The following is a 19,994-nucleotide window of genomic DNA, read 5'->3' as shown; positions in this document are numbered from 1 at the left end:
TCTTCAAAAGCAAACCCTTCATTTTGACACAGCTGAAATATTAGATATATGATTCTTTTATTGTGTGTAAATACTATAATTGACTTTTTTTTCAAGCTGAATACATTTTGTTGTACCTATTACTTCATAATTGTATTTTTATTTTCTAGATGTAGACAGACAGTCGTTATTTCTTATTCTTAATTGGAATTTCTATTTTTCTATATAAAGATAAAGTTTTTACATTAAAACGTATTTTAGTAAGAAATTAAGAAATAGTATAGAAATAGTGCTCACGCATAGATTGTGGATTTTGTACATTTAAATATTTTAATTTAATTTAAAAGTGTGATTAATATGTAGACGGTACCTACCTAGTATACTAATATAGTAATATTGTAGTTTGTTACTTTGTCTTTGTGTATTTGTGTATCCAGATTCTAAGCCACGATCAAGGAAATACCTAAGTTATTTCCATTGGCGAAATTGACGACTTGTTTATATTATATTCTAGATATCGCTTGCTTATTGCTCAATATTCACCCTCACACATTAGTTGCTCGCTATGACGCTATCCTTAAGACCTATTTTCAGTTTCATGCAGCATCGGTATTAAAGCAATTTAAACTTTCAAGTTGTACTACAGTACGTCAGTACTACACTACCATGGTGGCACAGTCCACAATAAGTGAAATGTGGTAGGTAGATACTCAAAATTGTAACCATATATGTATTATGTATAAGTGTATAACTGTATATTACCTGTACTGTTTATAGCTAATTAGCCAAAGTTAAACTATAACTGTAATAAAGATTAAGGACTATAATAGTAGTGAAAGTATTGACTAATGAAAGCCAAAAGCACAGACATTAGTTAGTTTAAGTTTAGTAAGTTTAAGGCGTTTAAGCTATTCTGCGGCCTTACAATATATTTTGCTTTTACGAAATATATGTACTCACATCTATGTAAGGCACTAAGCCACTAAATATATTATCTATAGTGCCCTCAGCCCAGCTGTCTGTGCAAACCGCAACCGCCGATAAGAGTATAATAATATCATGTAATAACACTGATAAGTGATAGGTAAGTGATAACCATGGTTTTAGGTAGTCTCTAAAGCATGGTGTTCACTGCTCAATGTGGTCATGTAGATCACTAGATATATAGCGGAAGTGAAACGACTGAACACCACATCAGTCACATTTAAAAAAATATTTTTATACTTACGTAATTATTAAAATTAAATATTATTTACTAAATCCATATTGTCATTTGCAAAATCTATCAATAATATTTATTTTGTATTGCCTTCATCATAAATATTCAATATCATATTATACATATTATATTCTGTGGTACTACTTGATGAGGTAAGATCTCTCATATATTTTTAATAATTTTTTTTTTTTTTTTTTTATGTGTAATTTTATTTTAGTTAATAACAATTGTTAAAGTTTGATGAATTTAATAACTTGCCGTCAATCACTACGTCATTTAATAAACAAATATCATATTCAATCAAACAAAACAATTATGAATACATTACTGCCACCAGATGAAGTACGAGGTATGAAAGTTTTTAACATTGATAAATTCACAAAACCTGTAACTGTACCTGTTATAGTAATAAATAAAAATTACGTTGAAAATGCTAATAAAGTATTAAAAAATTATATTATTAAGCTAAACAACTTTAAACCAATTCGTAATGGCTCTAATGATTCTGAATGTATTTTTTATCTTGATCCAACCAAATTTTCTTCGTGTGAAGATCTTAATTTAACCTATATTTCCACTGAAAATTTGAATTATGAACAAATCGAGGTGGGCTATAATAATTGGAATCATGATGAAATACTTAAGGCAGTCCTACCTGAAAAATCCATGTTATCAAGTTATTCAACAATTGGATCAATTATACATGTGAATCTAAAACCAGAATTGTTGGATTATAAGAATATTATTGGTCGAGTACTTAGTGATAAACTTAAGGGGTGTAAAAGTGTAGTTAATAAAATTGACAATATAAATAATGTTTATAGAAACTTTGAATATGAAATTATTTATGGTTCTTCTGATTTAAGAACTACAATTAAAGAAAATAAATGCTTATTTGACCTAGATTTTTCAGAAGTTTATTGGAATCCAAGACTATGCACTGAACATGAACGTATTTTGCAAAAACTAAAACCAGGTGATGTTTTATATGATGTGTTTGCTGGAATAGGACCATTTTCTATACCAGCTGCAAAATTGCGATGTATAGTATTAGCTAATGATTTAAATCCTAATAGCTGTAAATGGTTAAAAATAAATAAAAAAAAGAATCACATTAAAGATGAACTCTTAACAATTATCAATAAAGATGGGAGTAAATTTATTCAAGAAGATTTGAAGGCACATTGCATTTTATGGTCAAAAACAATCACATCAGAAAATAAAATGCATGTAACAATGAATTTACCTGCAATTGCTGTTGACTTTGTGAAGTATTTTAATAATTTATTTGAATGGGAAGAAATATCTGATCACTCTCTACCAATTTTACATGTTTATAGTTTTGTAAAAACTGATAAAAGTTATGAAGAAGGCTTAAAATCAATAATGGAAGAATATTTAAGCAATATTAAAGATGATGATATTCAAGAAATTATTAGAGTCAGGAATGTAGCACCCAATAAGGAAATGGTTCGAATTACATTTCAAATGAGGAAAGACATAGTGTGTAAATCTGAAAGTATTAAAAAAAGAAAATTAAATGAAATTAAAATTGAAGATAGTGTTAAAAAGGTCAAAGAGGATTCATAATACTTGTAACTTTACTACTATAATATTTTTTTATTTAATGATATACACTAATAAAAATAAAATATAATTTCTTATTAAGTAATAATATTGTTGTATTTTTTTTAACTTTTTGTAACTGTGCTTTATTTATTTTACTTTATTTTTACTGTACTCTAAATCAGCTGTGTGCCAATACAAACTTTTTCTTTAGTATTTAATACATAGATAGTTTGGATATACATAGGGCCGTATTTAGAGGGGTGGCTACAGGGTGCTATTGCTTTGGATAGTTGATTATGAGAGATTTGTTAATTTGTTTATATCTAAATTATATTAAATTTGTATTTGGTATAATGAAGCGCTATTTTTTATTTTTCCACGGGATGGAAAATTCTTAAATACGGTCCTGTAAATATTTCTTTATGTTGATGTTTAAAATATTGTGTAAAACAATTTCTTTGAAAGTAGTGTATGACAATTTTGGTTTATAATTTATTTGTTTGTTATTGTTTATTATAATTCTTAAACGAGATGCAGAACTTAAAGTACCTATAACCATCAAAATATAAGTGTTTAAAAAAAGGCAATAAAGCAATCTTAAAAATTATAAATTCCTTTCCTCAAACTTCAAAAAATAATAAAATTCCATAAACTTTTTTTAAAGGAGACTGGGTTTTTGTATCTGTGCTGAAAACATTTTTCTATGACTACAAAAATAAATTAGCTGCCATCTGAAATTAGAAATAAATATTTAAAAAATAAGGACTTTTAAATTTCATGTTTAACATTTTTATAACAATGTTAGATTTTATACAAAGCCCAAAAAATAAGTTATTGTTTAAATTCCATGCTGAGTTCATGAATATCATTTTTTGAGTCAAATAGAGTTATTAACCATTAATAAAAATTTTAATTCCAAATATTTAAACATTTAAAATTATGATTAGATATTAAATTATATAATTAAAATATATTTTTATTAGTATTAAATTAACGAAATAATTTATTAATATATATACATATATTTATTTATTTGTAGAACTAAAAATTGTTGCATGTTGAAGAACATTCAAAATTCAATTTAAAATGTATATGAAAAGATGACAATAATGGAAAATACACCTGACATTGGGCTTAAATATGTGTTTAAACGAATTATTTATTTCAATTCTGATTGCAAAGATTTAATCATCAAAACTCTAAAAGTAATAAAGGATGAAATATTGAAAACAAACAGCTGTGATACATTTGATTGTATTGTCTATATAGATTCTTTTGGAATCTATTGTAATAATGAAAATGTAATCAACCAATTTGAACGATTTATAGTTAGTAAATTACCAGATAATACACTTATTTACCCACATTATACAGTCAATTTAGTAAATTTTGAAGAAATTAGGAAATTTCAAAAACATGCACATTTACCTCTAGGCCGATGTATTATTGAGGCAATACAGGTACATAGTTATATTTTTATAAAAATGTAATTAAATATGATTTATAAATATTAAATAAATTATATTTATAGGTAATAAAAGAAAGTATTGAAAAATTTACTTTACAAAACATATTTTTGAGCTTTAATGGTGGAAAAGATTGTGTCGTTTTATTATACTTGTTTCAAGCTGTGCTTGAAGAATTAAAATATAATGAACGAATAAAAGCTGTTTATTTTCAATCAGATGACCAATTTTCTGAAGAAGAAGACTATGTACAATCCACAGTAAACAGGTTCATTTATCATAAATTAGTGACAATATGATTTCAAAAATAATAATAATTCAATAAAAATTAATTTAAAAAAAAAAAACAATTATTTATCACTATTAAATAGTTTAATTTGGTTTTTATCATTTTTTTTTTTAGGTTTAATTTAGATTTAAAAGTAATCAAAGGTGAACTTAAATCTGGCCTTAATGACTTTTTGAAGGAAAATCCTCAATTTTGTGCATCTATCATAGGTACAAGACAATCAGACACAGGTTCTAGAAAACTGCAATTCTTTCAAGTAAAATAAAAGTGCATTTAATAATATATTATTATTTTAACACAAGTTAAATGGTATACTTTATTAATAAATATTAAACCAATTTATTATTTTTAAAGCAAATAAATAGAATTATTTTAATATTTTAGCTAAAATTAAATTGAACACAATTTAAGGAAACCAAAACATGATCATACAGGGCTCATAAATTCATGCATTTATATATAAATCTTACTAAGTTGTATTTAAAGGTAGATAACAGAAATTCATTTGAAAGTACCATGGTTAAGTATGTAAAGTTTTATTTTTAGCCAAAATTTGATGAATAACACAATAAGTTATATTTTTGCATAGGCGCCGCGAGGGGGTGCAATGGGGTGCACTTGCACCCCCCTGGCTTTTCAAAAAATTAAAAAAAATTGAATGGTATTATATAATACAATATTTATAAAATTAAATAATAATAATATAAATTATTATTATTATATCATATAAATAATAATTACTAATATTATATAATGTATATTAGAATTAGAAATCACAATATACTATGCACAAATGCACCCCCCTGATAAAATTCCTGGCGGCGCCTATGTATTTTTGCCATGTATAAAATATATGGATTATTATTTAATTTGGTCAATTAGTGTATCTTGCTCATATAAGGTCGATTAGTGAAAAACATGTTGTATGAAATTGTCTTATTCTCTTGATTACAGTGGTTTATTTTTGAGTCTTAACTATTTCAGCTGTTATTATATGACCTGTGTGTGACTGTGTTGCTAATTTATCGATATTAATAAAAAGTATTAAAGTATTACTTTTTATTTCTTCTATTTTTAATCTGCATTTTTTTAGTGCATTTAAATTCATTGTTTTGAACTTTTAAAATCATATTTCAATGCATTTTACCAGTTTTTTGTGTATAATTTTATATTTATTTAGGCATTTTTTATGTTATAAACTTAGAGCCCTGTTAATGGTTGAAGAGTTTTTATTTAAAATATTTAGTTAAAACTAAATAAAATTTGTGAATTTAATATGAAACTAGTGAGTTCAGGTTATTTATGAATAATTTCACATAGTTACATTTAAACATCAGTATTGTAAGTTATTTAAGTACCTAATAGTGTACTATTGAATAGTGTATACTGTATATTCTTTGTAGTCATTGGATGAATATAATTTTTACTAAGTGTAAAATAATTTTTTAGTTAATGGTATAATATTGCATACATTTTAGTAAGTACACACTTCACCACTTCACTTTAAGAAAAAAAAAATCATCAGTTGCATGTTTGTTACAATTCTTATTTTAGTTTATCGTTATTTACTCTTTAACTTTTTTATTTTATTATTAACATATTATTTTACTTGTTTAATGGTTATGCTTTATGTTTATTTTGTAGTATTTTCACAATATTCTTTATATCAGTATATATTGGATATTTAAATAGCAAAATAATATCATTCAAATAAAATGAATAATACAAATTTAAAAAAATAAATTTGTTTCCTTTATTGATAAACTTGAAATTTTTTATTTAGATTAAGGTTTGTAAATAATAATATTGACACTTAAGCATCTAATTGATCTAATTATAATCAATTGCTACTCTAATACTAAAACTAATACTAATACTTTAACAATCCTACGAATCATACATTTATTATTGTTTTAGAAAACTGATCCAGGTTGGCCTGTATTAGTGCGAGTACAACCTTTATTGCATTGGAATTATGATAACATTTGGTCATTTTTGAGACAGTTTTCTATACCGTATTGTAGTTTATATGATAAAGGGTAAGCAACTTAAAAAAATAATTTTTTTATACAAATTATATTACTAAAAATACATATTATTTCATAGATATACATCTCTTGGTAACAAGTCTAAAAGTCACCCTAATCCAAATTTAAAATATATAGACGAAAATACCGGAGAAGTTAAATATTGGCCAGCATTTTTGCTTCAAGATAGCAATTCAGAACGAGAAAATAGATTTTAACTTGTTAGAAATATTAAATTTATTTAACTAGGGGTGAAGGTGTACAATTAGTTAAAAAAAAAAATAAAAATAATAATAATAAAATAAAAAATTGTTTTTCATTAATGACATTTTATAGTTAATGTGTTACGCACTCCAATTTGCCAAACAGATGCAGTATCATCAATTAGAGCTGCTTCAATATGTACTTGATGTTGACTTCCTTGATTGAAACTCAGACAAAATTCTGAAGCAAAAAAGTCCTTATGTGGTTTTACTGTTTGCGTTAATATCAAATTTCCTTCAGTTGTTCTAGTGTCGTGATTTCTCGTCACTAATTGTGACGTTATTGTTAATTGAATTCCGTCAACTTTACGAAATTTAGCTTTTGTACCATGCTGTACAACTCCTTCAACTTTAACTACAAAATTACTTCCCATATTTACTGTAATTGGTTCCCCATTAACTCTAGGTTGAGGTGATACAGCCAATGTTATTGTAGTAGATTGTAAAGTTTGAAAAAAATAACGAGGAAAACACATAGGTGTAGTTACCAAAAGAGAAGCTTGTTTTTTGAGAGATCGTATGTGTTTATGTGTTATTGCTTTTTCTTTTACTGTGCTCATTATTTCTAAGAGCTCTTGTCTACATTTGACAATCAACTGTATCTCTAAAGAGCCTTCTTTTTCTAATTCAGAATCTAAGACTGGACTTTCACACTTATTTGGAACTGCTACTGATTCAATGTTATGAGCCATCAACAAACACAAATGCTGTAAAAGCTGTAAATGATATAATGTATTAGGGTCAGCGTCAAATGCCGATTGGTATAATCTCCAATATAAATCTGCACATCCCTTAAATTCTTTTGCTCTTTTTCTCAATTGATTTGTAATATGCCCATAACTTTGCATTTCATCTCTAGTAGCTTGTACAATTGCTGAAGCAATAGCTGGTGGAGGCGTAGTGCAAAAACTGTTGCATGTAGACAATAAACGCATGAAACATTGTAATAATTCACAACGCAAACGTGTGTATTCAGTTTGGAAAATAAGCATTAATGATGCAGCTTTTAATGCAGCAATTGCTCTGTAGTAAGTGGATATTGATTGCCCCAAGTTACTCAATAATTTTGAAGGGTTTGAAGATTTCAGCTGAGATTCTGCTGTACTGATTGTTTCTAAAGCAGCTAACCAAAAATGCATTTGTTCTGAACCAACAAGATTATTTAGGCTACCAAAAATTCTAGAACTTATGTTAAAATGACCATATCTAACAGCTGCTCGACCAATTTTATAATTGGTCCATAAGTCAGTATTTTTTATTACATCATTGATTACTCGTTTTACTTCATCATGCTCATCATAGCCAGCAATGGCTTGAAAAATCACAGTACATAACAAAACCTTTGTAGCTATGGACTCAGGATTTTTATTTTTATTTAAATCTGTCAATTGTTTTATAAATACTGGTAGAAATGGTTGTAAAGTACCAGGTAATATACCACCAAACGCAGCAATAGCTTCACATATCAATGGATTTAATTCAAAGTCATCTTGTTGCAATGGTTTAACAACAAGTGAAACAAAATCTGGAATCAGACTTTTATTTGCTTTGCATAGCATAACAGATGATCTTAAACCATCACGAAGATAGTTTGATGCTTTATCAAAGTTTTCAGGACTAACATCATCAACATCCATTGGCTCATCAATGTTTTCAGTTTTTAAAAAACTTTGAATAAGAGATTCTTCTTCATTGCTTAAATCTTTAGTATCATCTAACTGTTGATGTCCAACTGATAGGACAGACAAAAGATAACTTTGTATGCAAACCTTTAATGTAATGGCATCATTTTCTGACATAATATCCTCTTCAAAACAATAACACGCTATATTTGTCAATACTTTAACTGCATTTCCAGCGACTGACTGATGTAATGAACTCGATTCAGCTATACACATTTTCATAAGTAGACTGTCTGTACTGTAATGAAATTGGCATATAGCTGGAGATTTTGTTAATGGAATAAATACACTAATAGCATCTGCTTTCAAGCTATTGTCAACATTTAAGCCCTCACAAAAACTGACCAAGTTGTTAATGGTTTGCTCTGACCAAAAATGTGCACCTTCTTTAGCAATCTGATAAAGTCCGGATATAGCACACTTGCAAACTAAAGGCCGCTTGTCTTCACCCAAAAATTTCAAAAGTAATTCTATTTGTTTTGGTACATCAACTAAAATAGACAAAGCTAATTGATTGAGAGTTTTTAATGTAACAAGTACAAAGTCTTGAGCTGGATATTTTTCTAGCAAATCAGTACAAAGTGTTCTGACCATTGTTGCAGTAGTTGTGTCATGATGCATATGTTTTAAAATAGGAATCAGTTCAAGTTTCATTACAACATCAGTTGAAATACCTCTAATCATATTTGAAATTTTACTGCACATACTTACAGCAAATGATTTTGATTGGGCTGCAAATTGTGCTGCCGCATAAATCGCAGATTCCACTTCAACAGAATTATGAGAATCTAAACTCGTACGTATACTATGGTGTACTTGTCCTCTTTCTGGTATGATTCGAGCAACACTGCCCAATGTACGTAAAGTCAATCCTCTAGCTACTGGATCATTGGAGTGAATTACGCTATAAATTCTACGAACAAACTCGTCAATATTTAAAATTTTGTCAATGTGCTTTTCAGTCTGTTGACAAACTCGTAACACCCAAAGTCGAAGAAAATTATTTCCAAGACGAAACACATCGGCTAGCTTTAAAAACGATGAATTAATAAGAATTGGAAAAGGATATTTTTCAATTAATCGAGGAAACCGTACAATTGCCTCACATTGTTCACCGACACGACTGGACCGTAAGCCTTTGTCGAGTTCAATTAAAGCAGAGTTGGCATCTTGATCAGGTTCTCCTAGGAGGGTTTCACAAATAGTACTCCGAAGAGCCGGCATCTCAGAATAGCGTATTATACACAACTAAAATGTACAACAAACTAATTAGAATTTATTTAACTTATAATTATCTAACATTACATTGGAATTCAAATTTAAGAACGTTTACTATACAAAATATTAAGAACTAAATTAAAGTATAATATAATGATATATATTAATATTAAATGTATCGAATCGAAAAAGTTTTGCTACTCATGCTAGTTGTTACTTGCTTTGCTTGAATCTTGAATATTATAATATTAAACAATACAAGTATTATGTAAATAATAATAATAAATGTTATCTGATAACAAACTAACACAGTAATTTATACGCTTATGAAGTTTGTGTCGGTAATATTATTGATGGTAGAAACATTTTTTGTCTATGCCATGAATCATGAAGACTAGAATATTAATTTAAATATTCTAAACTTCATGCCATGAATATAATACAAGGTGGTATTATATATTATATACATGACAAAATAAACTTTAAAAATTTATTTTGTCATGATTATAAATAATTAATATGTATTAATCACGATGTAGAGAAGATAAGGTGACACCACTTGTAAATATTCTGGTCGCAAATTATCCCGGCAGTTTGGTAGTACAAAATATGTCTCCTGCTGCAGGTAGCGCTACCATTCCCCCGAAGGCCGGTTTTTAAATAGCGAATTCATTGTTTTTAATGTAAAATATCAAATATTTTATACATTTACGTCGTTTTTGATATTATCACTTCAAAATGTAAAATATTAACTACGTAAGAATTATTTTATTCAATTAGGTAACATTTTAAATAGTTTCAATTAAGGAAATTGTATTGTATAGTTTTATATTTTCAAATGTTATGTACTATTTATGTTATACACAATTATAAGAGTTTAGACTGCTTCGCTAAATTTTTTGGTTTTTTATTTTTTTCTCGTTTTGCGTTTTCTGCATCACGTATAAAAAATAATATTCTTAATTGTAAATAAAAAATAATAATATTTTTGGTTAACACATATTTATGTTCATCACATCCGATTAAGTTAATGTTAAATTTGCCTGTCCTTAGCTCATCTAATATTAAAAATAATACAATTTTTTGTATTTTAGTTTTTACAATAATTGAGCAAATGCGGCATCATAGGCGGCCATTAGGAGTGGCAAGATAGGGCACTTGCCCCCCCCCTGGACAAAAAATATTTAAAACTTCTAGCTCAACAAATATTACCATAATATTATTATTACCTATCTTTATTGCCTTACATTCGAGAATTTTTTTATTTTGACCCCCCCTAAAATGTTACTTATGGGCGCCCATGAATGGCATCTTCTATTGTCTTCTCTACATTATGCTTAATATTTATTTTTTTTGTTATCATATAATATATATCATATTGGTACTTTTATACAAATATAATAAATTATGATTTTTTATTTGGGTATACCTACTTGGATCAGTAGGTAGTAATATATATATATATATAAGTTTTTATTAACACTTTAAACTCGTACCTTATACCATTGAGTATAGATACTATCTATCCTCAATGCATATACTTATTGTTTATAGGTAGGTATTACTAATTTCATTTTTGTACATAATATATGTGTCAATGAATAAACAGACATATAAATATCATACAATAAATATGCATTTTATTTAAGTCAATAAATTTGTACGGTGTAGCTACATAGTACATACCTAACATATAATATTATTACAGTTTTTATAATTTTTACATAATGATTGGTACATGATTCCAAAACATTAGTTTATTTTAATAATCTTCTCTACATCGTGGTATTAATACACCTTGATATAATATAATAATATGAAAGCTTTTTAATATATAGGTAAATAACAAAAAATACTGCAAAATTAGCATTTACATAATTTACCGGTAAGGAGATAAATATCATAAATATCCATTTTTTAATTTACCTATATGAGTAGATTTTTACGTTAATTACCGACAGTTTACGATAAAACTTCGTACAAATTGTTATTGATGTATTAGCTGTATTATTTTATATTTATAATTTAATTAAATCAGTTTGTGCTTGAGAGTATAGTTAAAACCTAAAAGCATTATGTTAAAACGTTGGTTTTGAAGCCAGTCCTCTTTCCGAGTGATTGTCGATTGATGTTATTTGACAGTGTAGGTACGCAAAGATTTAAATACAACATTATTGTTTTATTTGTAATATTTACAATACCTACTTATTTCATTTTAAGCTTGGAATTCATTCGATTTCTTCCACCGTGACCAATTGCGTAATGAGTCAATAATGGAGAAATCAAGTATAATAGATTCATCGTTTGTTACATTATAGTATAAATACAAATACGGTATCGTTAACTACAGATTTGATGAATTTATCTTTTCCATTAATAGTTAAAATATTAAACTCACGATCATTCTATAATCTTTTATTTTGTCTTGTTTTTACCAAATCGTATTTATAAATCCAGTTTTGATGATCTTAATTGATACAAATAACAGTTGTATTCGAGTGAACTTAAAAACACTTTGTCATCACGTTTTTGTGGAATCATATAAAATATAATATCAAATTTTCTTTTCATAACATTTTCATCCATATTAAAGTAACAATATAAATATTAAGTATCAATATTATTATTTTTGTTATTCATTACTGTTTTTTTAATAAAATTATTAGTTATAAAATCAAAAAAATGACAATTATGATACCAATGGCATACTTCCGGGGGGTGGAGGTAACCCCTTAACCTACACAGTATTATATTTCATCGAAATTATAAAAATAGATTTCTCATCACCCCTTCCCATCCGGGAGAGACATATGCACCATATGGACAGCTTTTAAAATTTGTCAAGGGCAAATGATCACTTTTTCTTTCAAATGACCTCACAACTCTCCCAGCGACCTGTGACTGCAGGCTTTCCACTGGGCCAGTAAGACCATTCAAGGTTGAAGTTCGACGAAGGCGATGTATTCATAATATGGCCGAATTATGGTTTTGCGTCACGTTCTGCTGCCTTGTGTATTTTAAACGAATCGAGAGCCCGTAAACTGTAAAGTTTTCATAACTTTAATGACAACGAATTAACAACATCGGAATTTCCTATCCGTTAAGTCTAAAGAGTTTATATAAAAGGGTTTCTTAAAAATATATATAATAAAATAAAAGGAAGCATTCAAATATTCAATTCAATCACCAGATTTTGTACTTTAAAGATACAGGACTTTATGACTATCAGTCTATCGAGTCGGGTTGTAAAAAACGAAGAACACTCACCTAATCAGACTAGCAGTGGCGTAGGTAGCGAACTGGAAATTCTCCAAAGACAAAGAAAAATATACCCAGAACCCACTAATCACTACACACACTAAAACGGGGAGGGGTGTGACTAAAATAAATCGATCTAATTAATATAGGTATATAATAATATAATATATTTATATTAGAATTTATTACCAGATTACCTATTGAATAAGTATCATATTACATTTACTATTTACAATTGGAGGACCAACCAAATAGCATTCAACCATTCAACCATCTATTTAAAAAAAACCACAGAGGCTATCACCTCTTTTGCCATGTCACTGCAGGCAAGACTTTAACTTCATTGAGTTTGGCCAGTACAACTTAATTAACTTATACAACTTTGAGAATAGGAATAGCAAAACCAATCAAACCATTTAGAGAAGGTACTCGTACTACGTAGTCGCAAGCTAAATCAGGCTCTATAAGTCAAAATCTTGTATTTAATTCTGTGTAGGTATTCTGTCTATTCTGATTCTTGAATAACCAGTCTACAATGTCTATAATATATTGTATACTAATATACTATACAATAGGTATATATAGTTTTCACTTTTTCAGCAAAGCACAAAGCAGATCTGTGTTACCACCGAATAATGATCAGACATGCATACAGTGTCAGTAAGTTGACTGTCGGCGAAAAAAAGAAAAAAAAGATACATTTTTCTATAATACTATAGTCTATAACTATACTCTAAGACTAAAAACTATATAGGTATTAAATAGTAAATGAATATGATATTATTTCATTTGACACGATATCATGCAGTAATACCATGTTTAAGGTTACAACGCTTGGCTAGTTTGAATAGTCTGTTATTTAGTTAGGTATACGAATGGTACCATGTATATGAAATATACATATAGGAAAAAAAAGCCACGGAAAAAAAATTCCAGGGAAAAAGCCACGGGAAAAATAATCCACAGAAAAAAAGCCATGAGAAAAAAAAGCCACGGAAAAAAAATTCCAGGGAAAAAGCCACGGGAAAAATAATCCACAGAAAAAAAGCCATGAGAAAAATAAGCCACAGAAAAAAAAGTCAAATTGAAATAATTAAATATTCAACTAGGGATCAAAATTTCCAAAAAAAAATTGTTTTCTGAAAAAAACCCAGTTTTTTCAGGTTTATTTCTGAAAAATTGGGAAAATTTGGTTTCATTTAAAATTTCTAGAAAAAATGATTTTTAAGAAAAAAAACAGGATTTTTCGGAAAAATTGTAAAATTTCATGAAAAACAAATGTTTTCTTAAAGAATTGAAAAAGTAATATAAAGTGGAAAGGAAACTATCAATAAGCATATTGTGTAAATTATTAATATAATATATAGTATATACCAATATCATCACATATTTCTATATATCTATTTTTTTTACTCCGATTATTTTAAGCGTAAAAATAATTTTTTAATTTTCCAAAAACTTCGGTTTTTTTCGGAAATGTAATATTTTAATATTCTTAAATTTTTTCATATTTTTCGAAGCTTTGGGGAAAAAAACGGGGTATTATTTAAAAATTTTTTACACATTATTGGTCAATGGTCATATAACATATTGTATAAATATATATATAGGTATAATGTATATATATATATATACACTATACACATTATATTATTATTAATACACAGGTTATATGTTATTAATTATTTATTATTCCATAGTAATAAATATATTTTAGATTCTAAACAGCAATGAATTTATTGATTTTATTTATTTTACAACCTTTATTTTTATTTTTTGGGGTTTGTCATCACCTTTAGGGAAAATAAAAGTGTTTCGATTTCTTTAACTTAATATATTAAGGAAATTATTAAGTTCATACAACTATACTATACATACTATAAATAATTATTAAATATTAATAATATAATAATATAAATAACTAATAATATTTCAAATAATGAAATGGTTATTAAAATTTTTTATCACGATCTCATGAATGTATTAATGGAATTTTCGTATTTTAAAACATGTTCATTAAGAAAAAATACCGTTGTTTAAAATTGTAAACATTAAAAAATTGAAATAAAATAACACTTTAAAATTTTTTCCGATTTCGTTTTTGATTATGGTTTCGGTTTCGATTTTAAAACGGTTTATACCGGTTTTTGAAATCGGTTTTGAAACCGCTTTCAAGCCCTGCATTATACTTTTACAATATACATACCTATAGTCTGTCCAGCGAGAGAACTCGCCGATTCTGCGCATCTTTCTGCTATCGAAACCGGTTTCCCTATGGGCTATTGGAGAGTAACGTTTGGGGATGCGCAGAAAAACCAATTTTGGTCGGCCGCCGTATGCGTTCTCTCGTGGTACGGAGTATAGGGTGAAAAACATAAATCAATTGATTTCAAGATAATATCCACAAAATATCATGTTATTTTTATTCAATGTATAACATTTTCTTTCATCTTTGTGGCATCTACCATCTAATACCTAATTATAATAGACAAAATATATACCTTGTTACCAATAATAATGTGTTAAAATTTTTTAAATAATACCTAATTTAATACTTAATTATTGTAATTTGTCTTTTGTTTCCTTTTTTTTTTCAGCGGATTTTTTTTCTGACTATCGATATATATTATGATACTTATAATATCATAAATAATTAGAAATCTTAAAATGTTATTGTTATGTAGGTACCTTTTATATAAAAAATGTATACCTATATATATTTCTTTAGTGTTGTTAGTGTTGAATCATTCAAAATGAATGCTTATAATATAGTATTACATTTTATGAAATCCTACTATCAGACTAGATATTATATATTTTATATCTGAAGTAGGAGCCGGCTGAACTTACAACTGTCCCCATCCCAGTAGTACCTATTATCAATTATCACTGTTTAACCAGTAATCACTATACTGCAATTTCAGGCCCTGATTATTATTTTTATTTTTTATTAAAGCTGCTGATTTGCTGGAGTTGGACTGTTGACCTTCAATATTTTGCAGAGCACACAATTCTAGTATACTTGATATTTTATTATTTCAGCAAATTTATCTCAGTGTGCTGCTCACCTACTTAAATTGCTTCTAAATTAACTAACAACCAATAATTGATATCTAATTGGTAAATTAATAAGTTATTAACATTTACTTATTGTTAATATATTATCATTATATACCTATACTAATTTAATTCAAAATTTGACATATTTAGAAAATGGTGTTGTACAGAAAATTGCTCTACAGACCTTTTTACAGTTGTTGTATTCGACAGCTTTCTTCTGAAGCTTTCAAGAACACACCCAAGAATGAAACTTCTTTAGCGCCTATATATAGGTAGATATGATATTATTGCACCTAATGCACAGAATTGGTTAGATTTATTTAATATTATGTTTTATGGCTAGTGGCTACAATTATAACTTACATGGTATTAGAAAATTATACTGTTTGATAATAAGACCAGTGTAAGATATATTATCATGTTGCATAATAAACATACAGTATTTTAGTACGTACATTAAAATATTAAATGATTAAATTAAAAAAAAATAGCTAACATAATAGTGTAATGATTAATGAATAATTCATTGTAAAAAAAAGACCTTATCAAAAAATCAATTAATATTAAGTAAAAAAATAATAAGTGTTAGTTTATTAAGTATTGAACATTTCTTAAATCTTTCTAGTTTTCAACATGGATCGTCCTATATTTAGGTTATTTATATTTTAATTTTATAATATTTTTTCTTCTAAAACATCTATAGTATCTGTTATGGTTGGGTTATTTTACATTTTTTTTTGTATAATCATAATTGTAATTCATGATTAATTGTATTATACAGGTTGGCATCACAATGGCCGAACAACATAGCAGTTGTAGACAAGTTTGGAGAACACACTTACTCCTCAATATTCAACAGCAGTGTCATATTGTCAAAAATAATAGAAAAATCTTTACATGGAGAAATCCAAGAACGTGTAGCAATCTTGTGTCCAAATGATGCATTTTATGTAGTTGCTCAATGGGCTTCATGGATAAGTGGACAAATCAGTAACAACATTATTTAACTAATAAATAATTTGGTTTGAATGTAATTTGAATTTTATTTTTGTTTGTAGTTGTACCTTTAAGTCCACTTCACCCAGCTGCCATGTTAGAATATTTCATAAATGATAGCGATGCTAAAGTGATATTAACAACTGCTCAGTTTGAGAATATTGTACGTCCTTTAGCTGAAAAATTTAATCAAAAATATCTTTTACTTGAAGACCATATTACTTTGGATTTTAAACCACTTGGTAAAACATCATTTGAAGAAGATAATAAAGTTGAAATGTTAAACATTGATAATAATATTAGTGATGATCAATTCTTTGATTCAAATGCTATGATAATTTACACATCTGGATCAACCGGTTCTCCTAAAGGTAATTATTACTAATTAAATATTATATCATCAATATGAATTCTCTTACCACTGATGCTCTTAAAAATAGAGTTCTTTATATACTGAAATATTAAATTAATAAGAATCAAGATCATAAGATTTATAAATGAAACAATTAATTTACTTTACTTATATTTATATTATGAAAAATTTCTAACAATATAAATTTTTTATACCTATTAAATATATAATCAGAACCGTGTTAAGGGGGGGGGGGCAAAGGTGGCAATTGCCCCCGGGCGCCTTAATTTCGTAAAAGTAAGGGGATGCCTTTATTTGTGTTTAATATGCTACCCGTAGTCTCAAATGAAATGTCGCCCTACGGTGCTGAATTACTTGACACAGCTCTGTATATAATGTATATATATAACTAAAATACTCCTTGCTTGTATCATGTGTTATATGTAAATGTTTTTAATATAATACATTTATATTTGTACCATTTTAGGTGTTTTATTGACACATAATAATTTAAATACGCAGATTAATTGTTTGAAAACTGCTTGGAATTGGAGTAATAAAGACGTTATTCTCCATGCTCTGCCTTTAAATCATATCCATGGTATTGTGAATGCACTTATGTGTCCATTACACACAGGCGCAAGGTATTACTGAACTATGAAATGTACATAAAATGCCTGAAACTACTTTATTATGTTAATAATATATAAGAATATTTTTTTTCTGGGAATGTTTTTTAGATGTGTCATGTTACCAAAGTTTAATGCTACTGATGTCTGGACATGGCTCTTAGCTATAGAGCAATACTATGGATACAGAGTAAACATGTTTATGGGTGTACCAACTATGTATGTAAAACTTATCGAAAATTATGAGAAAATGTTTGAAAAGAATGATAGAATGGTAGAATATGTCAAAGCTGTTTGTTCTCAAAAAATTAGGCAAGTTTAAATTCTGTAATCAATGTTATATATATTTTTAACTTATACCATTTATTAATATTACTTAAATGTACGTAATGAAAAAAACAATAAAAGTATAAAATTATGTTTTAGATTGATGGTTAGTGGTTCTGCACCATTACCCAGTACATTATTCAGTCGTTGGGAACAGATTACTGGTCATAAATTACTAGAACGATATGGCATGAGTGAAATTGGAATGGCTCTTTCTAATCCTTTAAATGGCGAAAGAAAACCAGGTTAATATTATTATATACAGTAAAATTCTATAATCGTAGCATAACATGGGTGAAAATATTTAATTTAATAATTTACCAAGATTTTTAACATACACACAAAGGCATGTTTAACACATTTAGTATTCACCCCATATTAAAAAAAAAAAAGTGGTGAATAATGATAGACCTATAGTAAGTATTGTATTTCTCTTTATTTTTTGATTATTCTTACATTTTTATAATTTTAAATAATGTATAGAATATAATTGTAATTATTATTAGGTATCTTATACATTAAATTAATATAATTTGGTGCTATGTTTTAATTATACACGTTCTTAAGTATATTATTATTTTAGGTTTTGTTGGTCAACCTTTACCAGGTGTTAATGTCCGAATCGTCAAAGATAACATTATTTTACTCGAAGGACACGACAAAAATATAAAAATAATTAATTCGGTAAAAGATGATAACAACGAAGGTTATTGTGGGGATTTGCAAATAAAAGGGAAGAATGTGTTTAAGGAATACTGGCGGAAACCTGAATCTACAAAAAAAGAATTTACTGAAGATGGATGGTTTAAAACTGGTAAATCTATATGTATAAAAACATGTTCTGTTTATCCTAATAATTCATTATTTTGTTTTTCAGGTGATTCAGTGAAATACGTTGACAATAGTTTTCAAATATTAGGCCGGACATCAATAGATATTATAAAAACTGGTGGTTATAAAGTTAGTGCTCTGTTTGTTGAAACTATTATGTTACAAAACAAAGTAATTAAAGATATTGCTGTAGTTGGATTACCAGATAGTACATGGGGGCAGCGTATAGGCGCCTTGATTGTAATTGATGGAAATGAAAATAATGTTGAACATAAAAAAATTAAAAAAGATTTAAAAAGTTGGGCTGAAACTGTATTACCACCTTATAGTATACCAACCGTAATTAATATTGTTGATGAGGTTCCCAGGAATGCGTTGGGTAAAGTGGATAAAAAGTCTTTACTAAAAAATTCTTTTTCAAAGTATTTGGAATCTTAATCTAACTATATTTATTAAGACTGTTATAATAACATTATTATTAGATTATTTGTTTGTTTTAATTTAATGTATAATTAATTTTATATAATATATTATAATATATAAATTGGTGATAATGTGTGATGTGTTATTACTTATATTGATCAATTATATTTCCAATCTCAATTGTTTTTTCCAAATTGCGATTGGTTACATTAATTACATTAATTAATTGAGTTTAAGGAACTGTTTTGAAATTGAAAAATAGCAATGTTCTAGATAAAATGTATGTTAATTAAATAGTCAGCCTCAAACAAATTTTATGCATTGATTGTTTTATAAGAGGTTTAGCTTAAAATGTATACTATTTAGTTTTATAGTATAAAATAGTAATACCGTTTAAATTTTATTT

General features: G+C 27.2%; 4 protein-coding genes across 5 annotated transcripts; 3 read left to right on the top strand and 1 right to left on the bottom strand.

Moving 5' to 3' along the window:
- Positions 1-1,415: 1,415 nt before the first annotated feature.
- Positions 1,416-6,872, top strand: LOC114121394 (FAD synthase-like). The gene is made up of 6 exons (XM_027983701.2): positions 1,416-1,547; positions 3,807-4,227; positions 4,299-4,501; positions 4,637-4,778; positions 6,440-6,561; positions 6,629-6,872. Exons 2-6 carry the CDS (start codon positions 3,868-3,870, stop codon positions 6,765-6,767), a joined length of 966 nt encoding a protein of 321 aa, XP_027839502.1. The 5' UTR covers positions 1,416-1,547; positions 3,807-3,867; the 3' UTR covers positions 6,768-6,872.
- Positions 1,439-3,676, top strand: LOC114121393 (tRNA (guanine(37)-N1)-methyltransferase). Its single transcript, XM_027983700.2, has one exon. The coding sequence runs from the start codon at positions 1,439-1,441 to the stop codon at positions 2,786-2,788; it is 1,350 nt and encodes a 449-aa protein (XP_027839501.1). The 3' UTR covers positions 2,789-3,676.
- Positions 6,252-9,977, bottom strand: LOC114121392 (integrator complex subunit 7). Its single transcript, XM_050203086.1, has 2 exons — positions 9,800-9,977; positions 6,252-9,742 (listed from the first exon to the last, which is right to left on the bottom strand). Exon 2 carries the CDS (start codon positions 9,716-9,718, stop codon positions 6,869-6,871), a length of 2,850 nt encoding a protein of 949 aa, XP_050059043.1. The 5' UTR covers positions 9,719-9,742; positions 9,800-9,977; the 3' UTR covers positions 6,252-6,868.
- A 5,865-nt stretch (positions 9,978-15,842) lies between these two features.
- Positions 15,843-19,719, top strand: LOC114121417 (malonate--CoA ligase ACSF3, mitochondrial). 2 transcript variants are annotated; one of them, XM_027983745.2, is made up of 9 exons: positions 15,843-16,090; positions 16,181-16,302; positions 16,812-17,020; positions 17,089-17,397; positions 17,866-18,022; positions 18,119-18,319; positions 18,434-18,579; positions 18,918-19,148; positions 19,212-19,719. In XM_027983745.2, exons 2-9 carry the CDS (start codon positions 16,184-16,186, stop codon positions 19,601-19,603), a joined length of 1,764 nt encoding a protein of 587 aa, XP_027839546.1. In that variant the 5' UTR covers positions 15,843-16,090; positions 16,181-16,183; the 3' UTR covers positions 19,604-19,719. The 2 variants fall into 2 exon arrangements, with proteins under 2 accessions (XP_027839546.1, XP_027839548.1); XM_027983747.2 differs by lacking the exons at positions 15,843-16,090; positions 16,181-16,302 and adding an exon at positions 16,547-16,683.
- The last annotated feature ends 275 nt before the right edge of the window (positions 19,720-19,994 follow it).

This window comes from Aphis gossypii, chromosome 3 (assembly GCF_020184175.1).
Source record: "Aphis gossypii isolate Hap1 chromosome 3, ASM2018417v2, whole genome shotgun sequence".
In the NCBI taxonomy this organism is placed as follows: domain Eukaryota; kingdom Metazoa; phylum Arthropoda; class Insecta; order Hemiptera; family Aphididae; genus Aphis; species Aphis gossypii.
The sequence above is the reverse complement of the archived record's forward strand: the minus strand, read 5'-3'. Positions and strand labels throughout refer to the sequence as shown.

Excerpts from the sequence above, each read along its gene's own strand:
- LOC114121392 (XM_050203086.1), bottom strand. The coding sequence starts at position 9,718 with ATGCCGGCTCTTCGGAGTACTATTTGTGAAACCCTCCTAGGAGAACCT.
- LOC114121393 (XM_027983700.2), top strand. The coding sequence starts at position 1,439 with ATGAATTTAATAACTTGCCGTCAATCACTACGTCATTTAATAAACAAA.
- LOC114121394 (XM_027983701.2), top strand. The coding sequence starts at position 3,868 with ATGACAATAATGGAAAATACACCTGACATTGGGCTTAAATATGTGTTT. Across the intron at positions 4,228-4,298 it reads GTATTATTGAGGCAATACAG|GTAATAAAAGAAAGTATTGA; the intron begins GTACATAGTTAT and ends TTATATTTATAG. Across the intron at positions 4,779-6,439 it reads GAAAACTGCAATTCTTTCAA|AAAACTGATCCAGGTTGGCC; the intron begins GTAAAATAAAAG and ends TTATTGTTTTAG.
- LOC114121417 (XM_027983745.2), top strand. The coding sequence starts at position 16,184 with ATGGTGTTGTACAGAAAATTGCTCTACAGACCTTTTTACAGTTGTTGT. Across the intron at positions 17,398-17,865 it reads ATCAACCGGTTCTCCTAAAG|GTGTTTTATTGACACATAAT; the intron begins GTAATTATTACT and ends GTACCATTTTAG. Across the intron at positions 18,320-18,433 it reads GTTTGTTCTCAAAAAATTAG|ATTGATGGTTAGTGGTTCTG; the intron begins GCAAGTTTAAAT and ends ATTATGTTTTAG.